Source organism: Coptis chinensis, unplaced genomic scaffold (assembly GCF_015680905.1).
Source record: "Coptis chinensis isolate HL-2020 unplaced genomic scaffold, ASM1568090v1 utg2326_pilon_pilon, whole genome shotgun sequence".
Taxonomy (NCBI): domain Eukaryota; kingdom Viridiplantae; phylum Streptophyta; class Magnoliopsida; order Ranunculales; family Ranunculaceae; genus Coptis; species Coptis chinensis.
The window spans coordinates 91,533-117,561 of NW_028238125.1; the positions used below are offsets into that span (position 1 = coordinate 91,533).

The window sequence follows — 26,029 nt, forward strand, 5'->3', positions numbered from 1 at the left end:
AGGTTTGATGTGGTGGTTGTAATTTCCTTGTAATTGTAATCACTTGACCAAGTACTAGGGCCTTTCTAATTGTTTGGTGTATGTGTCCTCTGAGTTCATTGATATTTTATGAGGGGAGGTACCTGAATGTATGATTTATCTTGTGAATAGAGCTTGGGGTCTGCCTATCACCCAATCCCCATAACTATATCAAAAGAGAAAAGAGAAACTTTTGACAAATTAAATAAAGATTCCAAGTCATCATGTTGTAATTGTGGGTATATGGTTTTAAGATTGGATCCGAATTAAGAATACTAGTTTTTTAATGTGTTCATAAGCAACTCTATCTCGGTAAATTTGCTCTGAACGAATGCTTGTCTGTAATGACATAGCAATGAAAAATGTGCTGCTTTTGCCTGAAAGAAACTTAAAGCTGCATCTTCTATTCAGAGAATGAAATGCAATATCATATACCAATATCTTTATGATGAAGTTACTTTTCCTGTGGTTGTGATCATTCTGCAGACATTGACTTATTGCTCGCCTAGTACAATCTATCGGCACCCAGAGCGGAGATGTTGATGTATATTCGGAGAAAAATGAAGGGGTTCATCTTGTCTGTATAATCACTAGAACATTTCTTTGTAAATCCATAACAAGCTGCTGAGAAGCCTGAGATTGTTGTTCTCGGGTGTATTCGTATAGCACATGCACTGAAAGACTGGGTCCCTGGTTCCAAGAAGATGAAATTTGTAAAGATCACATTATACGGCATAACAACCCAAGCACCGAGAAATAATTAGACTAGCAACCGCCATGCTCCATATTTCGGGTACAGGTGACTTGCAAGCTAAGATATGGATCTTGTATTAAGAAACACTTCGTGTATATATTTCAGACAACCTTGGATTTCACTTATGGATGCTTGCTAGTTTACATACTTGGTCTGTTGCTTTATCATTTACTCATGCAATGAAATTACGAGTCGCACAACCAAAATAGATTTTCTGTCCATCAGTTGATGTGCTTGCTGAGGATTACATTTCAGTAAAACTCGGCACTTTAGTCCGTATGTGGAAAATGAAGGAGCTCCAGCACGATATGAGAATACTAGCTGACGATTTGCGTATTCCAATGATTAGTTTTGAATTATGCGTGGTTAGCATATTCAGATATATAGTATTGGCTACACATTGCAACGATTGGTCTGATTCAATATATTTTAATTAGGGTGGACGCGTGGTTATGAAAGGGTACCCTTGCAAAATCCATTTTTGCTACAATGTTCCAAACTCTACTTTAGAAATGCTCGTTTTGTATAATTTCACTGGGGGGGGGTGTTAATTAGTATACACCTGTTATAGCCAAAATTATGCCAGGCCTCATGGAAGAAACGGCACATACTGCGAAAGTGGGAAGAATACACGTGGGGAGTACAAGGTACTTGATGGCTTTCAAGTTTCAACTACAGTATAAAAAAAAAAAAAAAACAAAAAAACAAAAAAGCAAATTACCAAAAAACATCTACTGTAAAATAAATATATACGTGAAAGATCTTGTTGTTAGGGTGTTGTGGTTTATTCGTATCGTAAGATTCGTAACCCCTGGAAGAAATCTCTGATTTGTTCACTTATTCTTTGCCTAAACCAATTCGCATGACCCAACCCACTCCTAAGGCCTAACCAAACATTATGTCAGTGGTGATATATGAAGTTATGAACCATAGTTCTAACTAAATCCAATTTTAAATATTTAGACTCTCATTTCTCATGTATGCTCCTCTTTCTTTCCCCTCCACCCATGTCAACTCCATCCTTCCAACGCCAATGTTTTCACTTCATCCTAACCCGACCACCACCAATGTAACTAATGCCTCTAAATTTCACCAGTTTCAATCTTAATAGAACATTATAGTTTAAGCGTATAAGAACTATCACCAATTCCAGTTAAAACCAATTTATTTATGTTCATATGTTGAACCCTATTGATTCATGAGTCATACCAGTATTCAAAAGTACTGACCACAAGTAGCTTCCTTCAAAAACAAAAGGTAAAATCTGCAAATTGACAAAACAAAGAAAATTAGTTCTCGCAACCATTATTTACATTAACCTCTGCCAAAACTCTGGTCCTACTAAATCATATCATCCAATTTAGCCCTGAAGGTGTGAGAAAAAATGAATGTGGTGTAGATTTAAATGGGTTTAGTAAAAAATACAATGGGTGCACAACCATACAATGATAATCAGCACAGTGCACAACCAAGCCTTCAAGGGCCTTTAGATCCAAAGAGCAACATTGCTAGACGGTCATTAGCGCAACTACATTATTCAACTGCATGTATTACCATGCTCAAAACCATGGGATGGAATCATGTCTAGTGCCTTCAGTATAAAAGCATATGTAAAGGCGTCTTCCTGGAGCTTCTCGAACCTGTACAAAACCAAAGGTATTACAGATAGAATGTGGTACAGGGAAGCATAACTACTAGGTTACCACATATTCACCCCAAAAGAGATGCAAAACTAAACATTTAAACGAGTACAGGCAGTGTACAGCTATCGATGTGCTCTTCTCTATGTTGTTTTTGTTCCTCCCTCATTTACCACTTTCGGAGTCCCTTTACAAGTCTTCCATGACCTCAAGAGTGTCCCTTGTGGTTAGACCTACACTCACTGCCCACAGAACCACTTGCACCATCCTTGTTGAAAGTGTGGCCCACAAAGGTCTGGCAAAAGAGGCACTGGAGTTACTGAATGAATTATGCGTAAGGTGTAGCCCATTCGTATAACAGCTCAAGTGCTAAAAACACTTTCCTAATTTTAAGTGATTTGTTTTTTGATTGTTTTGTTAACTTAATATAACACCGTTACTAGCATTTGATTTCGGTGTTAAATGAGTGTACAGGTGTCGATTTATTTTTGTAAGGTGTAAAAGCTTAACTTTTCCACCCGGGCGGAGAAGATCAGGCCTCTTTGTACTTTCTATCCCACTTCACACTTCAGGAAACTAATAATATTACTTGGAAGAATAAATAGTATATAAATGTGTAATCTATTCCCATAAATGTGCAATCTAGTCCTCGTAGCGGTCAAAACTTAACAATTGGGAATAAGATCTAAACAGCTCACAATATTCATCCTTGATGTCCTAAAAAAGCCTCAACCTGATGCATGAGCATTGATGACATCATGCCGATGTCATCATAATATCAAGATGGCTGCCTCCTATTGCCTAATTAGTTATTAGTTTAAGAATTAATAACTAGTTTCTATTTCATTAGTTTTTATTGGTTTTAATAATAGGTTTTTCATAAGGTTTCTATTTTGGTTTCCAATTAGAATTATAAACAAAGTTTATTATATAAAGGCATCTAGGACTTCATTGTTAGAGGGGTTTTTATTGAACATTAATTTTAAGAGAATTGTTCTTCTTGTTAAAGGTTTAAACCCTAGTTTTAGGTGTTTGTTTTATTAAATCTTATTGATGTTTATCCATTGGTGAAGCTTCCGCTAACAAGATTCATCACAACCCTCCCCAACCCAGTGGCGGAGTCAGGAATTTGTTCCAGGGTGAGCCGGTGCGAGCACTACAAGTTTGCGACACAATTTAAATAATTTGTTCACATGCCGATTTGCTTATATCTTTTTAAGCTTTTTTTCTATGACACATGTTTTCTTTTTAATGAATTTTAAATAATTATTTTTTACGTAAACAAACAATTGTTAATTTATCTAATCATCAATTTACATTAATTTACATAATAATGGAGATTTCCAATAGTGGTTTTTAGCTATGATGCACAGATACGGGTACGGGAACCGATATGGTGACACTGATACGGGTACGATACGGGATTTTTGAAAATCTAGGATACGGGTACGCCCATGGGTACGTCCAGAGTTGTAATATACATAAAGAAAATTGGGATTGGAATAAGCAGATGGGCTTGCCTTTTAGTCCAGCCCTATTAGCAATTAGTTAGTTTTAAAGATGGCCCATTCATATTAGAAATTAGTTGGTTTTAAAGATGGCCCATTCCTATTAGAAAATTTAAAACAGGGCGCAAATGAATGAAGCCCAAATCAGTTAACTTATTACAACTGGCCCGGTTCTTAAACCACCCATTTTTATAAAGTAGTCACGTGCCTTCTTTAACTAAACCTATTCTCCAAACCAAAACAAAGGCATTTGAATCTGTCTCTCTCTCATCTCTCATCTCTCTCAAAGGTAAGAATTGATTCTGGTAGAAGAAGAAGAACCGAAGAAGACAGGAAGTAAAGTTTAAAAACGCAACTTCTCTATTATTTTATTGAGTGAATTGTTAATTGATTGAAGTTTCCGCCAATTTTAGTTCACATCACTTTTATACACGGCTTAAGATACCATATTAGGATTATTTCACGTGGCAATTTTTTTAGCCCATCACATGAACAATTTTTAAATGGGTGACGTGGAGTGAACGCCCCCTTTGGGTGACCAGAGAAATATTGTGCTATGATATCATGTGGGATTCGGGCATCCAACTTAAAACTAATTGTTGATAAGTGGAGAGGCCCCAAGACTTATATATCTTTATGCGTGATTTAAGATACAAGATATGAGATTATAAATCTCAACAGCCCAAAAGGCCTATTGTAGAGTCCATGTCACCCAAGTATGTATGTCCATGTGTTAGGCTCAAGTAACACCACACGGGAGGGGGCATGTTGAGATGTTTAGTCTCACTCCCGCATGAGATATTTAAAGTCTTGCATAAAAGCATATAAGTTTTTTGGCCTCTCCACTCATCACCAATTGGTTTTGAGTTGGATTCCCCAATGTTTAATACCTTCATATTATGCTGAACATTTTGTAATTACGACCTATAATCAATGATAAATCTTTGGTACTTGATATTGTTCACTTCCAACTCTTGAATCAGTTAAGCCCTTACTTCAAGTAGAATTATTACCTTCCTGACTTTGAGAAGTGCCCAGCACCAAGCTCACATTTGAAAATCAGTACGTTATCATCGGTCTTCATTTCCCTCAACTTGGCCACAAACTTTGCAGGTTCAGAATACATAACACGAGGATCTGCAGATATATAATAGAGATACGAAACTTATGAAGAAAACAATATAGGAATAGGAGAGCAAAATTTGTCCTGCAGTTGCTGTCAGAGCGTTACACATCTGCTGAGTTCAGCAAGGGTCTAACTAAAAGCAAGATGCAGTTTGAATTTGTTAACCATTTGATCAGTATAATCCTTTTTCTAGAACATTGAGCATATTTATCGAACTCTAACCATCCAAAAGAATATTAAGCTTGGATTACTTAGATAGTTAGATCATGCGTGATGCAGTTTGAATTATTTAACCATCTGACCACTATAATCCTTCTTCTAGAACATTGAGCATATATATCGGATTCTAACCATCCAAAAGAATATTAAGCTCAGATCACTTAGATAGTTAGATCATACATGAAGAGCAGACATATAGAATATCTCCCATGTTAGACCTCAGGAAGTGGTAACTTGTTAGCACTTTAAAGCTTTTAAAGGGAAATGGCAAAAGGCCAAGAGCCAACTTAATCCTGTCTTCCCATATTGACAGACAATCCCTAGAAAAAGAAATGTTCAAAAACAACTACTCCGAAGGATCAAACTTACCATTTAAACCAGCTGTAACAAGAATGTTGGGGTAATCTTGTGCCCTTACCTGTGTAAATTTGGAGGCTGGTTAGTAAGAGATCATCATCACGAAACAAGCGGAACTAAAAAGCATAATTAGAACCAAGAGTCAATACTCCGCCATGAGAATATTAATTTTGTAATCATTAGAGTAGTCCTTCATGAGCACTACAATATGTGTAGTTTAGTATAGAGAATAAAGACTAAAGCAACCAAAAACTCAAGTTTGTATAGAATTCAGAGATAACGTGTAATACCAGACTATGGTGTGCGTGTGTGTGTTTGGCAGGGGAGAGTTCCTTTTAAACATCACTAACGCGGAAAAGATGATTAATCTAGCCTTCTTGATCTCAACCTCTTAGATTTGTCCATAAAATAACTCTGAAAAACAGATCATCCTTAAGAAAAGTAGAACTTCTAATCATCACGATCATTTGTCGTGATGTACATGGTGTAAAATGATGCTTTCGTTTTCTCAAGTGTGTTGGTGACAGAATAGATATAATCTACATGATTGTTTGGTGCTCACATTGTCAACGGGAGAATAAGATTTCATATAGAAGTAGAACTCTTCTTCACGAGGATCTCCCCATTCCTGCAACAACAATAACAAATCAACAAGAATTCCCCCAGACAATTGGAAAATCTTTTGAAGGTTATTTTGCATTTATCAAACAATATTGTCGGTTCATAAAACAAAAAGCATCTTATCCATTCCGCTAAAACACTCGGAGAAGTCAGACAATTCGGTATCAACTAGATAGATATGGATGGGAAACCACTAAATGTATTCTCTTGCTTTCTGATTGTGATGCAAATTATTGGACGATAATTGTTGAACTATCCTCAATGATGGCACAAAAACACAAAAAATCGAACTAGCATAAAATTATTTGGTTCCCCCCGCCCTAGATGAGCCAATTAGGATCCCCACCCCCCCACCCCCCACTAGATGGGAAATTAGGTCAACCCAAATACACACAAAAAAACACGGTCAACCCAATTTGACTTTTGTGTGTGTGTGTGTGTGTGTGTATGGGGGGGGGAGGTAATACTCGTTAACCCAATTTTCTATGCATAGAGTCCTCATGAAGTCCAACTAGAGCTTTCAAGAGCAAGCTGACTATGTAGCCATACTTGGGGTTGCAAAGAAACGTGTATTCCACAATCAAAACCTATTAGTAATCTTGTCAAGGAAGTTTTAAATATTCAAATCATATCAATCTAATTATCATTGAGTACCCTCTGTTGAATTTTATATAGGAATACTGGAATACTAGATGATGCACCCATACAGCTGAATCAACTTTTGCATATATAACTATGTAAGTGAAACAGTAAAAGAAACTCAATATTAAGGAAGAGATGACCTCCCACTCCGCAGTTGTGAGTGGTATAGTTGGATCAAGCATTGTAGTGACAACATCTACAAATGGAACTCCAGCTACAGCTGCCTTGAAAAGATCAGGCCTCATGTTCAAAACAGCACCGATAAGCAAACCTCCTGCACTCCTTCCATTGATGCATAACTTTTCTTTTGAACAGTACTTGTTCTCTATTAAGTACTCAGCACAAGCAATAAAATCGGAGAATGTGTTTCTCTTCTTCATCAGCTTCCCATTCTCATACCACTGCCTCCCCATTTCACCACCCCCACGAATGTGAGCAATTGCGAAAATAAAGCCCCGGTCCAACAAAGACAGCCTTGATGCCTTGAAACTGGGATCTATGCATATCTGGTAGCAATAGGACCAAGTATTTCAAATTGATAGGTTACCATGAAAATGATAGATATGATATGAAGAACAACTTCAATGCAAGGCATTAGAGACCATAGAACAAAGTATCGCGATAAGGGGATTTATCCACCCCCAAAATCTTGATATATATCGTCGAAAAATCTGTGTCGATATTATACATGAGGGGAATCTGTGAAAATCCACAATATATTACGATATATCGTCAAATATCGACGATAAACCAAATTTTCGCAGATACTTCTATTAAATAATAAAGAATAAAAGGGAAAAGAAACTTGTACAACAATGTATTTTATTAATAGAAAATTTCTTAACTTCAGATCTACATCCAAAGATTCTTAATTTTCTTTAGAATGATTTATTTGGGAACAAAAGATCTATTATTATTTTTTGAGTTTTCCTTTTTATTTTCAAATAATTTACTAGTCCTTTGTTTTGTTTGGATGAGCTTGTCAACAGGATGTTTTGGGACACGGCAGCACAAATTTCAGGAAACAGAGTTAACTTCACCGTCTAACCTTTTCAATCTCTATTATAAATTTATAATCAAGCGGTATTAGGTGCACCCACACAAATTTGCTTGTGCAGGTAACCTCTCTAAATCCGGACTCTTAGAGTAATTCATGGAAGGAAACTAGAAGAAAAGAATAATAATAATAATAATAATAATAAAAACGAAAAGGATAATTGGATTTACCGAAAAAAATTGATAATTGGTATTCTTTGTAAAAATATATGCATAGAAGTACATACAAAATTATATTTGATTGAGACTAAATTCAAATGATTTTAAAAAAGATTGGTCCGAAAATAAAAACAAAAAAAATAGTTTGATTATATCCAAAATTTTGGATAAAAAAAAAATGTCAACAAGAGAGATGAGACTGAGAAGATGGAGTTCAACATCAAATCTTATCTATTCATATTATAGGAGATTAGAAAACTAAAACCTCTCTTCTTAGTTCTTCCTCTCTAAAAAGCTTTCTTGAATCTATTGAAGAAGGCAGCCATTGTTTGCATATTGAAGAAAAGTAAAAAATGAGAGAAGGATAAAAGGATAGTATATATATATATCACGATATTTTGAAAGTGTGGACATCGTCGCTCAAATATCACAATATTTAAGGATATATGGAGGATATTTACAGTTTTTGCACCAAAAACTATCGAAGTCATATCCTTGATATATTCGTATCATTTGTTGATATCTCGATACATATCACGATATTTTGTACTATGTTACAGACGGCAATTTATCTAAAAAACCTATGTACAGTTTATGATGTCGAACACTCTGTATTTTAACTGAAAATGTCATGTCTCCAGAGTGTCCCTGCTAGGGGTGTGCATGGGTCAGTTTGGGTTGGGTTTGGGACTAAACCGATGACCAAACCGACCCTATCGGTTTATACTTTACAATAACCAAACCAAACCAAACCAATTTCCAGCCTAACTGATACCCAAACCAACTGGATTACAGTTTAACCGAAATTAACTGACCCGAACCGACTAGGTTACAGTTTAACCAAAATTAACCTACCCTGAACCCTAAATCAAAATTAACCGACCCAAACCGACCGGTTTTCACATATTTTTAAATTAAATCAAATTAAATATTTATATTCTAATATATATTATATATAGTGGGTCGGTTCGGTTCAGTTCGGATTTGGGACTAAACCGACCTGACTAATAAGCATAACCAACACGTTCAGTTCAGTTCGGTCGGTTTTATGCACACCCCTAGTCCCTTCCGTGTCTCATCCGTACACATGCAACACAAAGTTTATCTAAGCAAGACAGCAATGGGTTTAGCTGAACTGAAAGTAGGACGGGACAAAATGCATGTAGCTTCTTTGAAATTTTTATAATCGCAGTGACTAGCATGATAGCTTATGGCCTATGTTACATGGACACACCACATTTTAAAAATAAACCATGTCAGATTCGTATCCACGTGTCCATGTCGGACATGCCACATACACATCTTGTATGTGATATACCTCAGTTTTTATATTTGGCCGTGTTGGATATGGACACACGTGTCCGTGTCAATGTAACTTAGCTTATGGCATTCAAGGTCCCATGTACAAATTTAATGTGGATCCATCTAGGGTCTTTAAAACGATTTCCGCATTAAATATGCTGTTACAGCTGAGCAGTTAGGAGCCATAAGTCATGCAACACGTATACAGATACAAAATATTTGGTCTTCAACTAAATCACACTGTTCCACATTGCCCACTTAAACAATGCAAGTAAAAACTCTTAATACTCTATGAAGAAAAGGGCTATAAGTTTTTTTTTAAAAATCGAGCTAGGATTACCAGAACAGATAAAACAGAAATTACCTCATATGAACCATATCCATAAAGCAGTAGCGGATCAGAACCATCAAGCTTCACAAGATTCTTTCGGTAAACAAGTGATACAGGTACTTGAGTGCCATCTGAAGCAGATACCCATTTTCTCTCAGTTACATAATTTGAGGTATCAAAATCTCCTAACACCTGGGTAAAATACGTGGATATAAAAATTAATGAAACACTGCATTTTTTCAAGAACTTTTCAAAACTAAATATAAAGTTAAAAATAAAAATAAATTAAATTAATGAACAGACTTTGAAGGAAGACACTACTCAAGAAGCACAAGATAACCACGAGAAAAACAGAATAAGTTACAGAAGGTTCTAGAAAGTATTCAGAAAATAAGCAGATCGCTTACTGTTTGAACTTTTTTGAGAACAGAAATGCCAGTGTTCATGTCATAATCATATACAGATGGAGGTGTCCTCATTGAACTGTACGAAAACCGTAATATGCTTGAAGAAAACTGAGATTCTGAAGATTCCACCGAGCATATAGGATCAATAAAATCAACAGGCCGGCTTTGCTGTAAGCTACTGATTAGCTGCCCCTCGGCGGGAAGGTTATATATACTCACATTAGGAAGACCATTTTTACGCTCATATACGACAAGATGATCAGTGAATAGTTGTATGTCCTGTATTTTCACACTGTAGAAAACCCAAATGTTAGTACACTTTCAGTAAGTTGAAACCGTGCAGTGATGAGAAACTATGCTGTAAACCAGACAGCATAAATATGAAGTTTGAAGATATTTTATTGTCCATAGGACACAGAAGGAAACATGTTCAGATGGACATGGACATACCCATTCTGGAACAACACTTTCAACTACTATCCGAAAATAAAGTTGAGAAAACCACAAAGTTGGCTTTCCATTAAAAAGAAATTAGAACAATGGCATAGCTTATCCCAAATTTTAACCCCTAAACCATTAACAGCACCCCCCCCCCCCCCAAAATGAAAATAAAAAATAATTAAATACACAAACCCCCAGACAAAAAGATTAATCTTAAGACCTTGGTACACAACCCCCTACAGCTTGACCAGCGGAACACCGTTATTACCCATCTACTTTACTTTCAAGAAGTACAGATTCCAAATAACATTCTTCATACAGTTACTTTGAATATCTACTTTGTTTCCAAAAAAGAAAAAGAAAACACACACACACACACACACACACACACACACACACAAAGGAGAAAGAAACAGATATGCACTACAAGCAGAGACAAGTACAAACTCTGTATTACCTTTCCCTGTGATGCAGCAGCACAGTTGTAGCAGATGTATCATCTAATGGACAGACAAGTAACTCAGAGTTGAAGAATTCGTCACTTCTCCTCTGAATGAAAAAATAATTTCCACGATGGCTGGCTGATGTATCAATGCCATTTAAGCGAGGCGTCAAAACCTTAAGCTCATTGTCTTCGTTCTTAGTGTCAAGGTAGAATACAGATCGCGTATTTTTACTTTGAGATCCAATAAATAAAAATCTTTTGCTCTCAGAAGCATCAAGATCAATAGAAAATATATCATCTTTTTCATGATAAAGGCAGAGGTCTTCTGCTTGACTGGATCCCAGCTTATGTAAGAACACCTGTAATTCACTACAAGTATAAAATAAAATGTAACTAAAACTGTAGAAGTAGTTGTACTTAATAACAACGACGGTAAAATTTTTACTGGAGTAGTTTCTTGTAATCCATGACAAGTATACTTGAAAAAGTGTAATTTATAATGAGAAATTGATTGTTGGTCTTGTTGTAACAAATTAAAAGCTATATATGAGTCAAACTGTTGGGTTAGCACATGAGATAAATTAAGGCAGTCAAACGAGCGACTCATAAACAAGTTAATACTACCAAAAAGCGAGTAAAAACAGGTTCAAGTTAATACTACGACAACTTGAAAACATCAAGCCAAGATTGGATGGAGCAACGATGAGTCACCTTGTCAGGGCGAAGGATCTGATCCATTGTGACGTAAACCAATGCATGGTCACCAGCCCATTCAAGGTAGGAGGTTAGACCTACAAGAGACTCTCCAACATAGGCTCCAGTGTCTGCATTAATGACATATACAGTGTAGATCTCGTCTCCTTTGGTATCTTCAGCATAAGCTATCAACTCATTATTTGGACTGACCTGGAAAAAAGAAGAATATGGAGCTATTGAATATTGATGGATAAAAAAGTGAAGATTAGTGTAAAGTAGAGTTACTTTGAAGGCACCAATACTATAGTAGGCATGTTGTTTAGCCTTGATGTTTTCATCGAGGATAACATGCTCAGGAGCATTATCGGTTGGCATAGTATCGTAGACGGAAGCAGCAGCAGCATTGTTACAGCTGCGCCTACAGTGCTGAACGTACTCGTGGCCTTGCAATGTTCTTTCATAGTAGTAATAAGATCCCCTGCGGGAAGGCGCAGATATATCATCTTCTTTGATGCGTCCTCTTATTTCAGCGTAGATCTCATCTTCCAAGTGTTTGGTCCCTGAACCAAAACCATTAATGTAAATTACATAAATCAATAAGAAAGGCGAAATAATAAGTAGGTGCATAACTACCTTCCATGACAAAATCAGTATAAGCAGTCTCTTGTTGGAGGTGGGAAAGGACATGGGGACAGGAACGAGTATCGTCTCGGAGCCAGTAATAGTCGTCGACCCTGACGTCTCCGAACATCTCCATCTCATGTCTCACTTTCTTCGCCACCGGAGGAGTTTTCATCTTGTCCGTCGTCATGGCGAATCGGCAGAAGCAACGGCAATTTCTTCTTGAGCTAATAAAAGAGTTGAGAGGGATGACAAATGCGCCAATACTGCTAGCGCTCTTGTTCACGACTCTTCTTATCCGCCAACTGGCAGAAGAGATTTCAGGGGAGAAGAGATTTCGGAGAGAGAAAGCTGCCAGATTTTTTTTTTGACAGAGAGACGGAAGGAGTTGGTTTTTTAGTATAGGACTCAATTAGCTCTCCACCCTATAATTCACCCGCCTGACTCGAGGTTGGCATTCTCTTTCCAGAATCCAAATAACTAAGGTTGCCCCAAGGGAAATTAGGGTCTCCCCAAATACAATGGAAAAAAAAACAAAAGACAAGCTCAACCCAATTTGAAAAAAAATCACTCTTCTACTAGCAAACACCAAATTTTGGCCGATTCCTGAAAATGAAAAAACACAAAAAAAACTTAAGATAGTATCTCCCCTAAATATGCTCTTAGACCCTCAAAGTCTCAAACAACTATCACCATTGGTGATTGGTATGATCTAAGAATTAAGGGAATCATTTTACTCACCAAACACACTTTCCTACTATTTTCTTCAACCGTCAGATTGGAGGATCCAAGGGCTAGGATTATCATGAGGTGGCAACTCTAGAAAGGTCAAAGTGAATAGAATCTGGGTTAGCTCAAGCCAAGCCTTATTGCACCTGTCCACACATCCACCCTAGGTGCCCACGTGTCATAGTTATCTATTTTGTCCAGTGAACAAAGGGACTACTAAGAGCATTCCCAATGCAGTCGTAACTATTTTGGTGAAAAACAATGTGAGACTGTCCAATGCAAAAGTGAATATTAATCTCGAACGAAATGTTAGATTTAGCCTTCGTAAAATTGAAAAAAACGCCTCACGGGCTTTTTCTTTGGACCGCATGCTACTTCTATATATACATGACCAAAACCGGGCGATTCAATCACTTTCAATTTTTATCTCGATTATAAACCCTCTCCTTAGTAAAAAAAAAAAAAAAAACAAAAACCTACTTAAACTCTTGAAATTTTATATGGATCATTTGAACATTTTGAGGGTGATGATTATATGACGATGGGAACAATTGGGGGAGAAGAACTTGTTATAGTACCGATAAACATCCATATGTATTCAAATGAACGACTTTATTGGCAATGTGCACCTAGTGAAGCACTTGATATGGAAGTTGTGTCTTCTACACGATGATACAACACGGTCGAAAGCAATAGCTAATACTTTCGTAATTAATTAGTTTTGATTAAATATTTTGAATATTATGTATTAATTAGTTGAGTTTGACCAATTAATTATTTATCTTATACGCATTATTTTTTTTTCATAATATCAGCATGTTATTGACTACCGAGTTAGATCGGCTTTACTTTGTGTTAAAGAGTGGTGGAAGGTTATTAAGAGTTTGGATGAGTTTGTACACATTAGAGATAGTATTTTGTATACACCTCTGGGTATTTTTGTTGGTGTGGATTATGAGAAGGCTGATTGGGCAGTGGTCATAGCTTTAGTAGAAAGATGGTGGAGTATAACTCATACATTTCATTTCCCTTATACGGAGTTAGGGTTCACACCACTAGATTTCCCCCATGATTTATGGGTTGAGTATCGGTATAGACCAACCGATACATTTTCATACAAATTATGAGAATATGGATAGTATGTTTATGAGTTTTCCTCATTTGGATGCGGATGCTTATAATTCTTCTAGTATTAAGCTATCTCATATTAATACTGCATTTATAGAACCCCTTCTTGAATACATGAGCCAGTTAGTTACCGCTCTACCCCAGTAGTGAATGTTTTTTATTGGACATGTTCTGTTTTCAAACGACTATAATATTATGCTTATGTATATGATTTGCATACTATGAATGACACAGGGTGGCTTAAAATGCCAATCCAAACATTCTAAGTAAGTCCTCGACATGTGATTCACGGGACTTTTAATTTTTCGAACTCTTTGTCCTAACCATACATTCGAATTTCATAAATCCAAAACCGAAATCCATTTCGACACATTCTAAATTCTTTCGAATTTCAATTATTTCGACACTATATTCGAATTTCGATTTTTTGAAAAACCAAAATTCCAAACGAATTCCGGAATTTCGTTCGGAATCACAAACTATAGTCCTAACATAGACATGATTGCTGAAAACCATCTAGTAAGGGGAAATCCTAATTGGCTCATCTAGTAGGGGGGTAACACTAGTTCACCCAACTTAAAATTGTTCAAAAGTAGGGGGACATTGTCAGATCCTTGCGAAAACAAAAACTGGCTGACAAAAACCTAGCTCAGTCTCAAAACCATTTCAATAAAACAACTTTTAATTTATTTTGATTTGTTTGGATCTCTATAGAGCACTACACGTGTCACACTAGAAGATTAACCAAATTTAAATTTATACAAACGCAATTAAGCTAATCATTTATTTTGTCTTTCTGTTTTCTTCTCCATTTTTGATGAGCCGAACTGGAGCTGCTGGAATCCCTATCCACCACTCTTTTACCCGCCTTACCCACCTATCATTGTAATCTTTCCTCACGGGCATCTCCCTCGTATACATTTCAAGCAATATCAAAATCACAAGGATCTTAAGAGGCACAAATGCAAACAGTGCAGCCATGATGATCAACACACGAGCGACCTTCTCTGTGGCCTGGAAAACAAAATCATTATTTATAATAACACTTCATTTACCATGATTTAGGCATCTCATGAGGATCGTCAATCTGAATTTAAATTTATGAAACTACATAATATCAAGCTCTTCCCTATGGCCTGGAAAACAAAATCATTATTTATAATAACACTTCATTTACCATGATTTAGGCATCTCCTGAGGATCGCCAATCTGAATTTAAATTTATGAAACTACATAATATCAAGCTCTTAAGTTTAGAAACATAAAACACAATCCTGCTTGTGAAGCCCAAATACATAAAGAAAAAACATATGAAGTGGAAAATGTTGCACTTCTTTATGTATGTCCAAGTAGGTTACAAGGCAACTCTAGACATTGTGATGTAAATGATGTGGTGGACATGTCCAAGTTCAAGCCCTAAATCCTAAGTCTTATTTTATTGTTAGGGTTAACGAGTAGTACCCCCCACTAGATGAGCAATTAGGATTTCCCCCACACTAGATGGGAAATTAGGGTCTTCTCCTTCTCCCCCCCAAATACACAAAAAAAACAAGGTCAACTCAATTTGACTTTGTTTTTGTGTGTATTGGGGGGGGAGACCCTAATTTCCCATCTAGTGGGTGTGAAATCCTAATTGGCTCATCTAGTGGGGGGGTAATACTCGTTAACCCTTATTGTTATTATTATTTTTACTTATTTTAATTATGTTGGCCAACATATCATTAGTTGATTGGTTTGCTTTGTTGTCAAGCAAACCCTTGGTTATAAATAAGGGCTTGTAATAGATTATAAGGTGGTTGATTTTGGATTAATGAAAAAGTGTTAAAGTTGAGGCTTTAAGGGTTTATTTCCATTTCCCCTAACTGTAATTTAGGGTTCTATCTATTCTAATGATGTTGGATCAATTAGTCAAAACTTCCGCTGATTAGATCACATCACATTGCAACTCAACAAGGCAGTTTCTGCTATTTTACTGTTTAAGCCAAACAAAAATAATAAGTATTTCTTCCGAGGAGGTCCTAGTAGAATCAAAGACTTTTAAAGTATGTGGCAGTACCTGGGGAAGGGCTGAAAATAAGAGAGCTCTTAGCTTAAGGAGTACAATATTTCCAGCTTGAACTAGTGTTTCAAAGTGGGATATAGCTTCCTGTAGCACTAACAACTGCTCTACTGCATTCTTACTAGGAGGAGGTGCAACTCTGAAAGCTTCCAATGGCTTCCCTCGGTTGCGATGCCTGCGCCAGAGCATGAGAGACGCGAGGAATACACAAAAGCAGGGTAATGCATACTTGGTCCAATCCCTGTACGTTACCCTTTGCATCAACTTCTATTGTAAATTGAATGAGGCAATTATACTGTAATAACTAAAGATGAAGAAAATAAATTTTGTAAATTAATTAGGCAATTATACTGTAAAAAAAAAAGAAAGAGAAATGACAAGCAATTTCATCTTACAACGTGAACTAGCAGTGAAATGAACAGCTAAAGATTCCAACTTTCATTTCCTTGATAATTATATCACCACTCACTATGTTAGTATTACTTAAGGAGAATTGCTAGAGTCTGGCCCTTCTATAGGGGTAGGACCATTCTAACCCGCAAGAAGACAAGAAAAAGTACCAGACCACTTAATCAACCAGTTTCTCGTTCATTGAGAAAAAACTTGTTCTCATCTTCTCTAAGTTTCAAACCATACAACACCGCCAAGTTGCAAACCACTACAACCACCGGCGACCACACCAAATTTACTTGTAAATCAGTTAAGATTATTTATCTAAATCTTCTTCTTGGCTTTGGCCAATAATTAATGATGATAATTTAGACCCAATGAAGCAACCCATGTTGAAACTCAAAAGTTTCATTTTATTTTTTTTGCAAATTCACCCAAAGATCCAAAATAACATCTAAATGATTCCATGCCAATATTAAAGTTTTTAAAAAGGGAAAAAAAAAAAAGGAAATGAATGGGTTAAGAGAGAGAGAGATACTATTCATCCATTTTTGAGAGAGACAGCCCCTCCATCATTTAGCATTATTTCTAAATGAATGGGTTTTTATACATACACAACTTATCCTGTTTTATACTATTCATCCATTATTGACTCCATTTTCTGTCTTTTACAGCCCACTCCATCAGTTTAAACCTTCTAAAAATCTTGATTCCAGTTCTTGGCTAAAAAGCTTATTATTAATCCCATTTTTATTCATTAAGCAATTGTCCTGATGTATTGGTTTTGGGTCACATGTGAAAGATATCTTTTGTTGAATTCATGTTTTTATTATCCTGTTTTTTTTTTCCCCTTATTTCAAAACCATGTAGAGTCCAACCTAACGCAAACAATTGTGAATGAATGATGATTTTGTTTTCTTTAGTGGGTTAAGATGGTCCTTCATTTAAATAGAAATGCAGCATTTCAAAACAAAAGAAACAACTAACTTGTAAGCCTTCTTCTAATCAACGAACAAAAACAAAAGAAGATAGAACTATCGCACAATTTTTCCCATAAAAACTGCAAAACAAATATAGAGGACAAGTTACCTGTAAAGTGCATAACAAACAAAGACCAGAAACACAGTCGATTTCAACTGGTCCTCCCATGAGGCCAAAAAATGTAACCGATTAACTGATTCAACCACCGGAAAAAGTAGTTCCTGGCAACAAAGATAAAAGAACAAAATGATCATCAAGATAAGCACTGAAAAGGAAATCCCACCAAATGTAAAGATATCCCAGTATTGTTCATCATGAGACAACTACTACTTGAAACGAATCATGAGGTTAGCACAGTTACGGCATCACAGACTCATCGCGAATGAGGTCCACCATATAGACAATTTGGATTAACGGCATGCAAATCACGAATGCATGACACAAGAGTGTCAAGTTTAGAAAGAGTAGGTAATTGACAATTTGACATCTGGTTCTTCAAAAAAGACAGAAGATTCATTGTGGAAAATCTTGTTCATAATTTCTTATCTCTCCATTGCTGCTTGAAGATTAAGATTTTCAGAAATCAAAATAAAAAACATAAAAATAAGTTAGACGTTTCCTGATTTCACTTTGCTAACAGTTTTGAGTGCAACAGTCACCTTCAATAGGAAACCAATATTAGCTAGTTGGTTGTGAAAATAAGAGTTGTTAAATGGCTATACTAAGCCCCTACCAAATAAGAAGTAATTATAGTTTAGGCCAGGCTACATTGACACCCCAAATTGACACTCCTACCAAATAGTGTGCAATGACTTAATGACTGATTTTTAGTGGATACAATCTCCCCACCATTGATATGATCTCCACAAAAAATCATCTCATTTCGAAATGCGGAAGTACACTTGAGCTAATTGTTGTTGACATGATCCACATGGTTGGGGGTCATCTCCACCAAAAATTAGCCATTAAGTCATTGTGGAAGTACACTTTTTAGTAAAGGTGTCAATTCGGGGTGTCAATGCCTAACCATTATAGTTTACCTTCATGACCGCGACATTTGTATCAATACCCTCTACTTTGACTTGGTCAACAGTTGCCTGTGCAGTCTCAGCTCTACCAGTGTCATAATTCAAATGCTTGACAACAATTTCCAGAGGATTTGTCTCGCCAACATAAACATCTCCAACCGGGAATTCAGTTTCTTCATCTGGATCAGCACCTCTTGGTAAGCTAAACCCGAGTTTTATAAGTGCCTTTAAGGAAAAAGGTGATAATGAACAAGGTCGTTTCCCATCATCTGGTAACTTCCAAACAACTTCATGCCCAGTGGTCTTAGAAGTCAAAAGCTCAATGCGACTTGATAGAGTTTCCAAGATCATATCTCCTTTGGGAAGCTTCTCAGCTAAGTTGTAATTGAGTAATGTCTTGTAATGTGAAGGAAAGATGTGAAACACTTGTCTAACAGCACTGAGCCTGAATATTCCTAAAATAGCTTTAGCAAGTGCCTCCACATGTTGAGTCTCTTTGAAGTTGTGCTTTCTAATGAACCTATGTGCAAGTAAGACTTCGAGAATATTTTCCAACCAGTAGTCACGTCGAGAATTGCCTTTGAATTCAGGGAATTCAAAATAAACAGGCTCAATTCTGGGGAAGAAAAGAGTCCAATTTTAGTTGGAAGGCTCATTCTTCTTAGATATATTTGCATAAACAACCTACCATGACAAAAACTTACACAGAAGTTGATTTGTACATCACAGCTTTATCGAAGAGACGGGCGCCCAACGGACCGGTCAATTCAGGTTTTACAACCTGCTTTAATTCCATTGCCAAATCATATCTGACGGCTTTGTCATATAAGCCAACTCCAGACTCAAAGTAGAGAGCATAATTGGTCAGTGTCAATCTCCCTGCCACAAATGGGAAATTTCATAAAACAGTGACATAATTGTCCAAGACCATTCAAGTACAGTCAAACCCCAATAAGTTATTACCCTTGGGACTGGGCAAAATGCAGTAAGTGAGCGGGGTGTTAGTTAATCGGTAAATTAATAACATATCAATTCATAGATTAATTAATAGCTATTAACATATCCAAATATTTTTGAATTTTTAAAATATATTCTATGTACAATACTTTTATTTAGAAATCCAATACATTGTAAAGATCATATAATATCACCTTAGTATATATTTCAATATAAATTTAAAACAAGTTCTATTGTATAAGGAAATATGTATACATCAAAGTGATATTATATGATCTTTATCATATGGTAATGGTGTATTTAATCAACCTCAATTTCTACTAATCGAATACAAGCTGGTCTACAACATTACACATCATAGTTGGTCTCATATGTACCACTTCTGATTATATTATTTAGTTATGAAATTATTTGAAATCTATTATCTTACAAATTTACCAAAATAATTAATTTAGTACATTAGTCCCAAGTTGGAACTGGCAAAATTCATCATTATAGCGTGATTGTATCGCGTGTTAGTTTAACGGGATTCTATTTAACATCATGACCAGTATGAGTACACACAAATATTATTAGGTCACTAATATTCAGTGCAAGGTAAACCAAATTTTTTTTTTTTTTTTTTTGATAGGCAACCAATTATATTTTGATCCATGCTAAACTATGAAGCACGGACGCGGACACCGACGCAGCAACACATGCATATTAAATAAAATTTAAAACATTTGCATTTATTAAATTTAAAATTTAAAATTTATTTGTATTTCCATGCCCGGATAGCAATTCCGGGTCCATGACCGAATGGATCCAAAATCATATCCCAACCATTTATGTAAATGATTCAAAACCTCAAGAACAATAAAAATAATCCATATCCGAGTGGTTGTTGGGGCACCATTTCCAGCCCTAGTCATATATCAAGATTCAAAACCACAAGAACAATAAAAAGAGTGGTTGTTGGGGGCGATATACTTTACAGACTTTTGGAGGCAATTTATGGAGTCTGTTTAGCCGTTTAGACTTTAGACTCTACTATTATTAGGTCGTCCAAATTAGAATAGTTCTTTTGGGCCTTTTCTTTTCTTTTTATTTCGTTTCAGACTTTTGGGCCATTTCTTTTGGGCTTTTTTATTTCTTTTTATTCCATTCTGGTCCTAAGCCGCGTCCATGTTGTGTCCAATCTGCGTCCAACCCACTATGTCACGTGGGACACGCATGTGCCGCGTCCCCGCCGTGTCCGACACTGACACAGTGAAATTTTTGCCGTGTCCATGCTTTAGAGATGCTAAATAACCCAGAAAGAGTCCAGGGTCAAATAACAGTATAGTGTCCCTAAGTTATCTAAATATTGACACGATAACCAAATGTTGCATGCCTCCAACACCGGTGGGCCTGCGCTCCATCTGGTGACAAAACCAGCAAGAATCCTCCCACACATGCTTCTGGAACCATAAAGAAACAGTCTTTTCAACTAGGTATCAATTTGACACACAGACATAGAGATGGGTTCTATGCACACCGGAGCTTCTACACGAGGTCCTTCATGAACCTACAAGATGAGTTAGGGTGATCTCCCCCGCATGATGATCATCTTCAAAAAAAATTTGGCTCGTTTCGACATTTATAACCTTTTCAATGAGGGCCGCAGATTTTTTACATCTGCCACCCTTTTTCCCAACGGTTAGAAATGTCAAAATGAGCTGATGTTTTCTGAGGATGATCTTCAGGCTGGGGAGGTCACACCCATGAAAAGTCAGCCCCTAGGGCATCATGGTTGAGAACCTTGTGTAAACATCCGAAGCCGAAGGTTCATGTGCCTTCTGTTGACCAAAATGGTTGAGAGGAGTTGGTCATAACTTAAAATCTGCAAGATGGTGCCATATACAGCATAATCTTATGTTTAATTGTATTTACGTTCTCAAACGTTATCTTTTTGCTGCCAAATCATAGCTACTAGGAGTTCACATTTGTATTCTGTAAATGAATTCATTCCTATTATCTATTTACTTCACCTATTATAGTTATTTTGAAGGAATATCACAAGGCTAAGAGCAAACGCCTTAAAGCTCGTGACTTACCTGGCCATGCAGAGATCCCAATGTGTTGCAAAACTGGTTGAGTAGGAATGGTACCATCAATGTTTAATATAATTTCCCCATCAGCAAGCTGAAGGCTTGAACACAATGGTGGTCCAGATGCACATTTTGCAGCTTTGATTACCCTACAATACAAACTGATTATAAAGCTAGTGATGGAACAAGAGAAATTCGTAGCCAAGTTATAATAATTATAATGCACCACTATGTTGTAATTCATTTTAAAACTCCATTTATGTCCTTTCTTTTTTTTAAAAAAAACTTCTGAGTTTCTTATACTACCGAATATTTGTATGGTGGTGAAGATATATTCAATGGATTCTAAAATCACACTAGGAAGCAAGGTAGTTGACCCACAAGAACTGCAAAAACAAAAGAGAGTATTCCAAATGACAAATCTTAATCAGACTTGTGTGCGCAAACGTGATACATGGCATAGTTAAAGTGAAAAGAAATAAGACCATTACTAAATGAGAGACAAGAAAACTGACAGCAAATCTATTCTAGAAAATATAAGTTCTTCACAACCAGGAACAACAATGACCAATACTAAGTAAATGTAAGACAATAAAATGATCACAGAAGGCATCTACTGAAGTTCTCACTTGACATGTGTTGGCTTAAGATTTCATAAAGTGAACAAATAAATTAAAATACGAAAACAGTGCCACAAACTTGTACAACAGGAGAACGCAAGCTGGAACATACTTGTCAAGGCTTCCAAGGTACTTGTCATATATGAGAAAATGAAGTTGGCCGCCTGAAGAACTTGTGAGGACATCAAATAGATTATGGACTGTAATTATATCTGCTATAGCAGGACATGCAGGAGCAATTCGAGCAAAAGCCTTTGGTCCAACCGTTTTATTTTCATCAACCTGACGGAGTAGGAAGTAACTGTAAAAAAAGTAAACAACAGATGCAAACGATAACACATAGAACCAAAACTTAAAAAACAAGATGCAACAGTTGGCTTTAAAGAGGGAAAGGAAGAAGAAGTAATGGGACAAAGAACAACCTGAACAGCCATGCTTATGGAGTTTGTATAAAACAGAGACCAACCATCATCCTCCTCCTCGACAACTTGATTCTTTGGAGAGACATTTTCCTGTAACGGGAAAAGAAAAGAACAGTACTCATTATACCAAAGACACTAAACGGTCAAAGAGTGCATTGGTTGATAATATATTTTTCTACCAAATCAAACAATGTAATGGTAAAATAAGGAAATCAACAGATGCGACACACACTAAAAAAGTCAGTATAATGTTTATAGTTGCTAATTAAAAAATTGACTGAGTGGACAACAATAGAAAGATTGAGTTGAGAGGCATGGCAGTCCGTCGCACATTAAGTAATAAAGGTTGTTGGCTCTCAATACCAGGGAGCTCCCACGCAAGCATCATATCATAGGTCAAGCGGCGAAAATCCTTATCATTCAAATAATCAGGATGCTGGTTAGTGAAGACATGGAGTGCTTGGTAGGAGCAATATTCAAGCAGATTCCTAGCATAGGTAGAGGAGGTGTTGGCATGGTCAGGCATCTCCATCTCAAAATGCTGCTGCAATACTAGCGTTGGAATGCACAAGATCCTGTAAATGGAAAGACAAACTGTTAAAAGGGCATCGAGAAATATAATCCCCACTTGGCATTGTCCATGAATTGCTTTGTTTTTTTTTTTACTGTTAAAAATATTTTGAACTTGCAGTACATGCACTATCTCCATTCCTAATACCAAACATGTTTGGAAGGTGATCTTCAGAAACGCTATAAATTCAAGGTTCTTCTTCAAGATCGTTTTTTTTTTTTTTAAATGGAGTAATATTAACAAATTGGGCTTGAATAATAGATGGTATGCAATATAGTATAAGATGAATTCAGAGGAAAAATCAGTTGACTATTTGAGCAATGCCATAGTCCATAACTCAAACAATTGTCCCTAAAATGTACAAGTAGATGATAAGATTGATTGATTTACTTGGAACAGCGATCGACGACGGAGTTGGCCAATGTAGATAGCAGAGAGATAGCCAATGGGGTGGTGCTCGTGGGTGGGTCATCGTCGTTTGGTTGGTCTTCGTTTCTGGTGCCGCGGAAAATAATAGACTTGAAGGAATTCTGGCGATTCAAAAACTGCTCTACCAAATTCCCAATCTTGCTCTCCATACTTCTTCTTCTTTCTGAACCAAACAAAAAATTGTTAACACGCTGGTGTTATTATCTAGTAGTATACATTTGGAGGGGCGGGCTCTTGCAACCTTCCTTTCGCGCGTTAAAGAAGGCCTATTCCCCTTAAACCTGTGACGACATATACCGATATACGAGTACGAGTATAACACAGGGATAGCTTCTCCCCAAGTCCAACTTAATAAATTTTAATTCTGAAAACTCTGTGTATAAAATTACACAGTTTTCTTTCCCCATGTAAATTTAAATGTAAAAATTTACACAATATTTTACATATTTATATTTGTATTTACATAATTACATGTGATAATGTATTAAATTTACACAGCATTTTTTGTAATTGAAGTAGTTTGTAAAATTATATTTTACATTGCTGATGTTCCTTAAATTCGTAATTAAAATTCAGGATAGACTTAAGTAGGCAAATTGAAATCTCCCTATTTGCTCAATTTATAAACACCTCTTTCACAAAAAATATAAATCTCCACTAGGGGTGTTCATGGGTCGGTTTTGGGTCGGTTCTTATCGGTTTCAGTTTTGGGTCTATTTTTAGCGGTTCTTATCGGGTTCGGTTCTTTTGGGTTTTTTCTTATATTTTGAAAAATCCATACCCATACCCATTAATTAAGTCGGTTCCGATTCCGGTTTCGGTTCCTTATCGGGTTATACATTTTTATTGCTAAAATTATTTTTTTTAGTTATATAACCAATATAAAAGTTAGTTTACGGGGACTATAACACTTGTCATCGATATTTTTGTCCTCTCATAAGAAGTAATGGTCCTAAATTCAATAATAATATTTGAAAGTTATCTAAAAATTTTAAATATATTCTCATACATTATATGTATGTGTATATTTTAAATCGAACATATGTATATTATACTATACGTAATGCGTCATATATAGAATAAATACCACATGTACCACAATTGTTAGTTAGCATTGTATGTATTCGTTATCTAATATATATACATGTAATATATCAAGCACGTACACATTCATCGGTTCATGCATTAGTTAATATAGACAGTGCATAAGTTAATTCATAGTATACTAACTATATCGATAGAGGCGTGACACGTAAATATTATTATTAATATTTATAATACACATATTTAATGTAATATTATAAAATATGCATTTAATAACACACATTCACTATTATGCTAAATGTTATATATATTTAGTATAATTTTACACCTAACAAATATAGACTATATATAATAATAATAATGTTTGGGTTCGTTTTTATTTAGTGTAATATAATACTAAATTCTATATATGAAAATCAAACTAATCGGTTTCGGTTTCGGTTCCGGTACCCATCGGTTTTTTACTATTCGGTTCTAACGGGTTCGGTTTTTTATCGGGTCGGTTCTTAAATACCCGCTTTAAATGGGTCTAACATTTTATGACCCAGATCCGCTATAAATGGTTCCGGTTCCAGTTCGGGTTCGGATAATTAGGTACCCATGCACACCCCTAAATCTCCACTTTATTAAATTTAGAATAACCCCCCTAATGTAACTTAAATAATTATTTTATATAATTATTTTCTATTTTTCTCTCTACATTTAGAACAAGCCCTCTTTTATTAATAATTTAGAAAAAAAAAACTCCATAATGTCACTTAAATAACATAATTATTCCTTATATGAAATTATATCTGCCTTCTCTATGTAATTACAATTAGAATCCAAAAAAAACATACTAATTATCGATCTCGAATTACGGGTTTCAAGACTTCAGGAAAAAAAAAATCAATGCGTAGCACGGTTTGCATACTTGTTACTTATATGGGACAAAACTGAAAATGACAAAATTTTGAAATAATGAACAAAAAACCCACCCTCATTTCAAAAACACTATCAAGGGCAATAGTTAACTTTTGTCGAAAAAAGACAATAGTACCATAGTATGCACAAGTGTCAGTGCATACCAAACATCACAAATAAATTTATATGTACAAATGTCAGTGCATACGACTTATTGGTAAGTATGCGAGGTATGTACAAACGTCTATGCATACTAAACATTACAAAGAAAATGGTATGTATAAGTGTTAGTGTATATCACCTCTTGGTATGCAAAATATGCACAAACGTCAGTGCATACCAAACATCACAAA

At 35.9% G+C, this 26,029-nt stretch overlaps 2 protein-coding genes and 1 long non-coding RNA gene across 9 annotated transcripts; 1 reads left to right on the top strand and 2 right to left on the bottom strand.

Moving 5' to 3' along the window:
* Nucleotides 1-396: 396 nt before the first annotated feature.
* Nucleotides 397-13,052, bottom strand: LOC147473568 (Prolyl oligopeptidase family protein). Of its 5 annotated transcripts, none has more exons than XM_086587284.1 (13): nucleotides 12,356-13,023; nucleotides 12,008-12,282; nucleotides 11,738-11,932; nucleotides 11,039-11,385; nucleotides 10,141-10,432; nucleotides 9,767-9,925; nucleotides 7,026-7,391; nucleotides 6,185-6,250; nucleotides 5,635-5,683; nucleotides 4,934-5,057; nucleotides 2,327-2,412; nucleotides 1,982-2,036; nucleotides 397-708 (listed from the first exon to the last, which is right to left on the bottom strand). In XM_086587284.1, the coding sequence occupies exons 1-12, from the start codon at nucleotides 12,531-12,533 to the stop codon at nucleotides 2,017-2,019; spliced, it is 2,157 nt and encodes a 718-aa protein (XP_086443410.1). In that variant the 5' UTR covers nucleotides 12,534-13,023; the 3' UTR covers nucleotides 397-708; nucleotides 1,982-2,016. The 5 variants fall into 5 exon arrangements, 1 of the variants encoding a protein (XP_086443410.1); XR_015210391.1 differs by lacking the exon at nucleotides 397-708 and adding an exon at nucleotides 2,536-2,707 and having other exon boundaries at nucleotides 1,920-2,036; nucleotides 12,356-12,679; XR_015210390.1 differs by lacking the exon at nucleotides 397-708 and adding an exon at nucleotides 2,525-2,707 and having other exon boundaries at nucleotides 1,920-2,036; nucleotides 12,356-12,679.
* Nucleotides 13,053-14,864: 1,812 nt separating this feature from the next.
* LOC147473569 (polygalacturonase inhibitor (DUF639)) lies at nucleotides 14,865-24,110 on the bottom strand. Of its 3 annotated transcripts, XM_086587296.1 has the most exons (11): nucleotides 23,971-24,110; nucleotides 23,691-23,892; nucleotides 23,061-23,304; nucleotides 22,730-22,819; nucleotides 22,420-22,589; nucleotides 21,694-21,836; nucleotides 19,363-19,537; nucleotides 18,671-19,274; nucleotides 17,739-17,851; nucleotides 16,257-16,500; nucleotides 14,865-15,214 (listed from the first exon to the last, which is right to left on the bottom strand). In XM_086587296.1, exons 2-11 carry the CDS (start codon nucleotides 23,876-23,878, stop codon nucleotides 14,984-14,986), a joined length of 2,202 nt encoding a protein of 733 aa, XP_086443422.1. In that variant the 5' UTR covers nucleotides 23,879-23,892; nucleotides 23,971-24,110; the 3' UTR covers nucleotides 14,865-14,983. The 3 variants fall into 3 exon arrangements, with proteins under 3 accessions (XP_086443422.1, XP_086443420.1, XP_086443423.1); XM_086587294.1 differs by having other exon boundaries at nucleotides 23,691-24,110; XM_086587297.1 differs by lacking the exons at nucleotides 23,691-23,892; nucleotides 23,971-24,110 and having other exon boundaries at nucleotides 23,093-23,232.
* LOC147473570 (uncharacterized) lies at nucleotides 20,223-22,312 on the top strand. The gene is made up of 2 exons (XR_015210393.1): nucleotides 20,223-20,375; nucleotides 20,520-22,312. It is a non-coding gene; the product is annotated as an uncharacterized LOC147473570 (long non-coding RNA).
* Nucleotides 24,111-26,029: the final 1,919 nt, after the last annotated feature.

Coding starts and splice junctions, on each gene's coding strand:
- LOC147473568 (XM_086587284.1), bottom strand. CDS start 12,533: ATGACGACGGACAAGATGAAAACTCCTCCGGTGGCGAAGAAAGTGAGA. Junction 11,386..11,737: donor AGATCCTTCGCCCTGACAAG/GTGACTCATCGT, acceptor AGTGAATTACAG/GTGTTCTTACATAAGCTGGG. Junction 7,392..9,766: donor ATGGATATGGTTCATATGAG/GTAATTTCTGTT, acceptor TATTGCTACCAG/ATATGCATAGATCCCAGTTT.
- LOC147473569 (XM_086587296.1), bottom strand. CDS start 23,878: ATGGAGAGCAAGATTGGGAATTTGGTAGAGCAGTTTTTGAATCGCCAG. Junction 21,837..22,419: donor TACCTTGGAAGCCTTGACAA/GTATGTTCCAGC, acceptor TTTGTATTGTAG/GGTAATCAAAGCTGCAAAAT. Junction 15,215..16,256: donor TATTTTCAGCCCTTCCCCAG/GTACTGCCACAT, acceptor TTTGTTTTCCAG/GCCACAGAGAAGGTCGCTCG.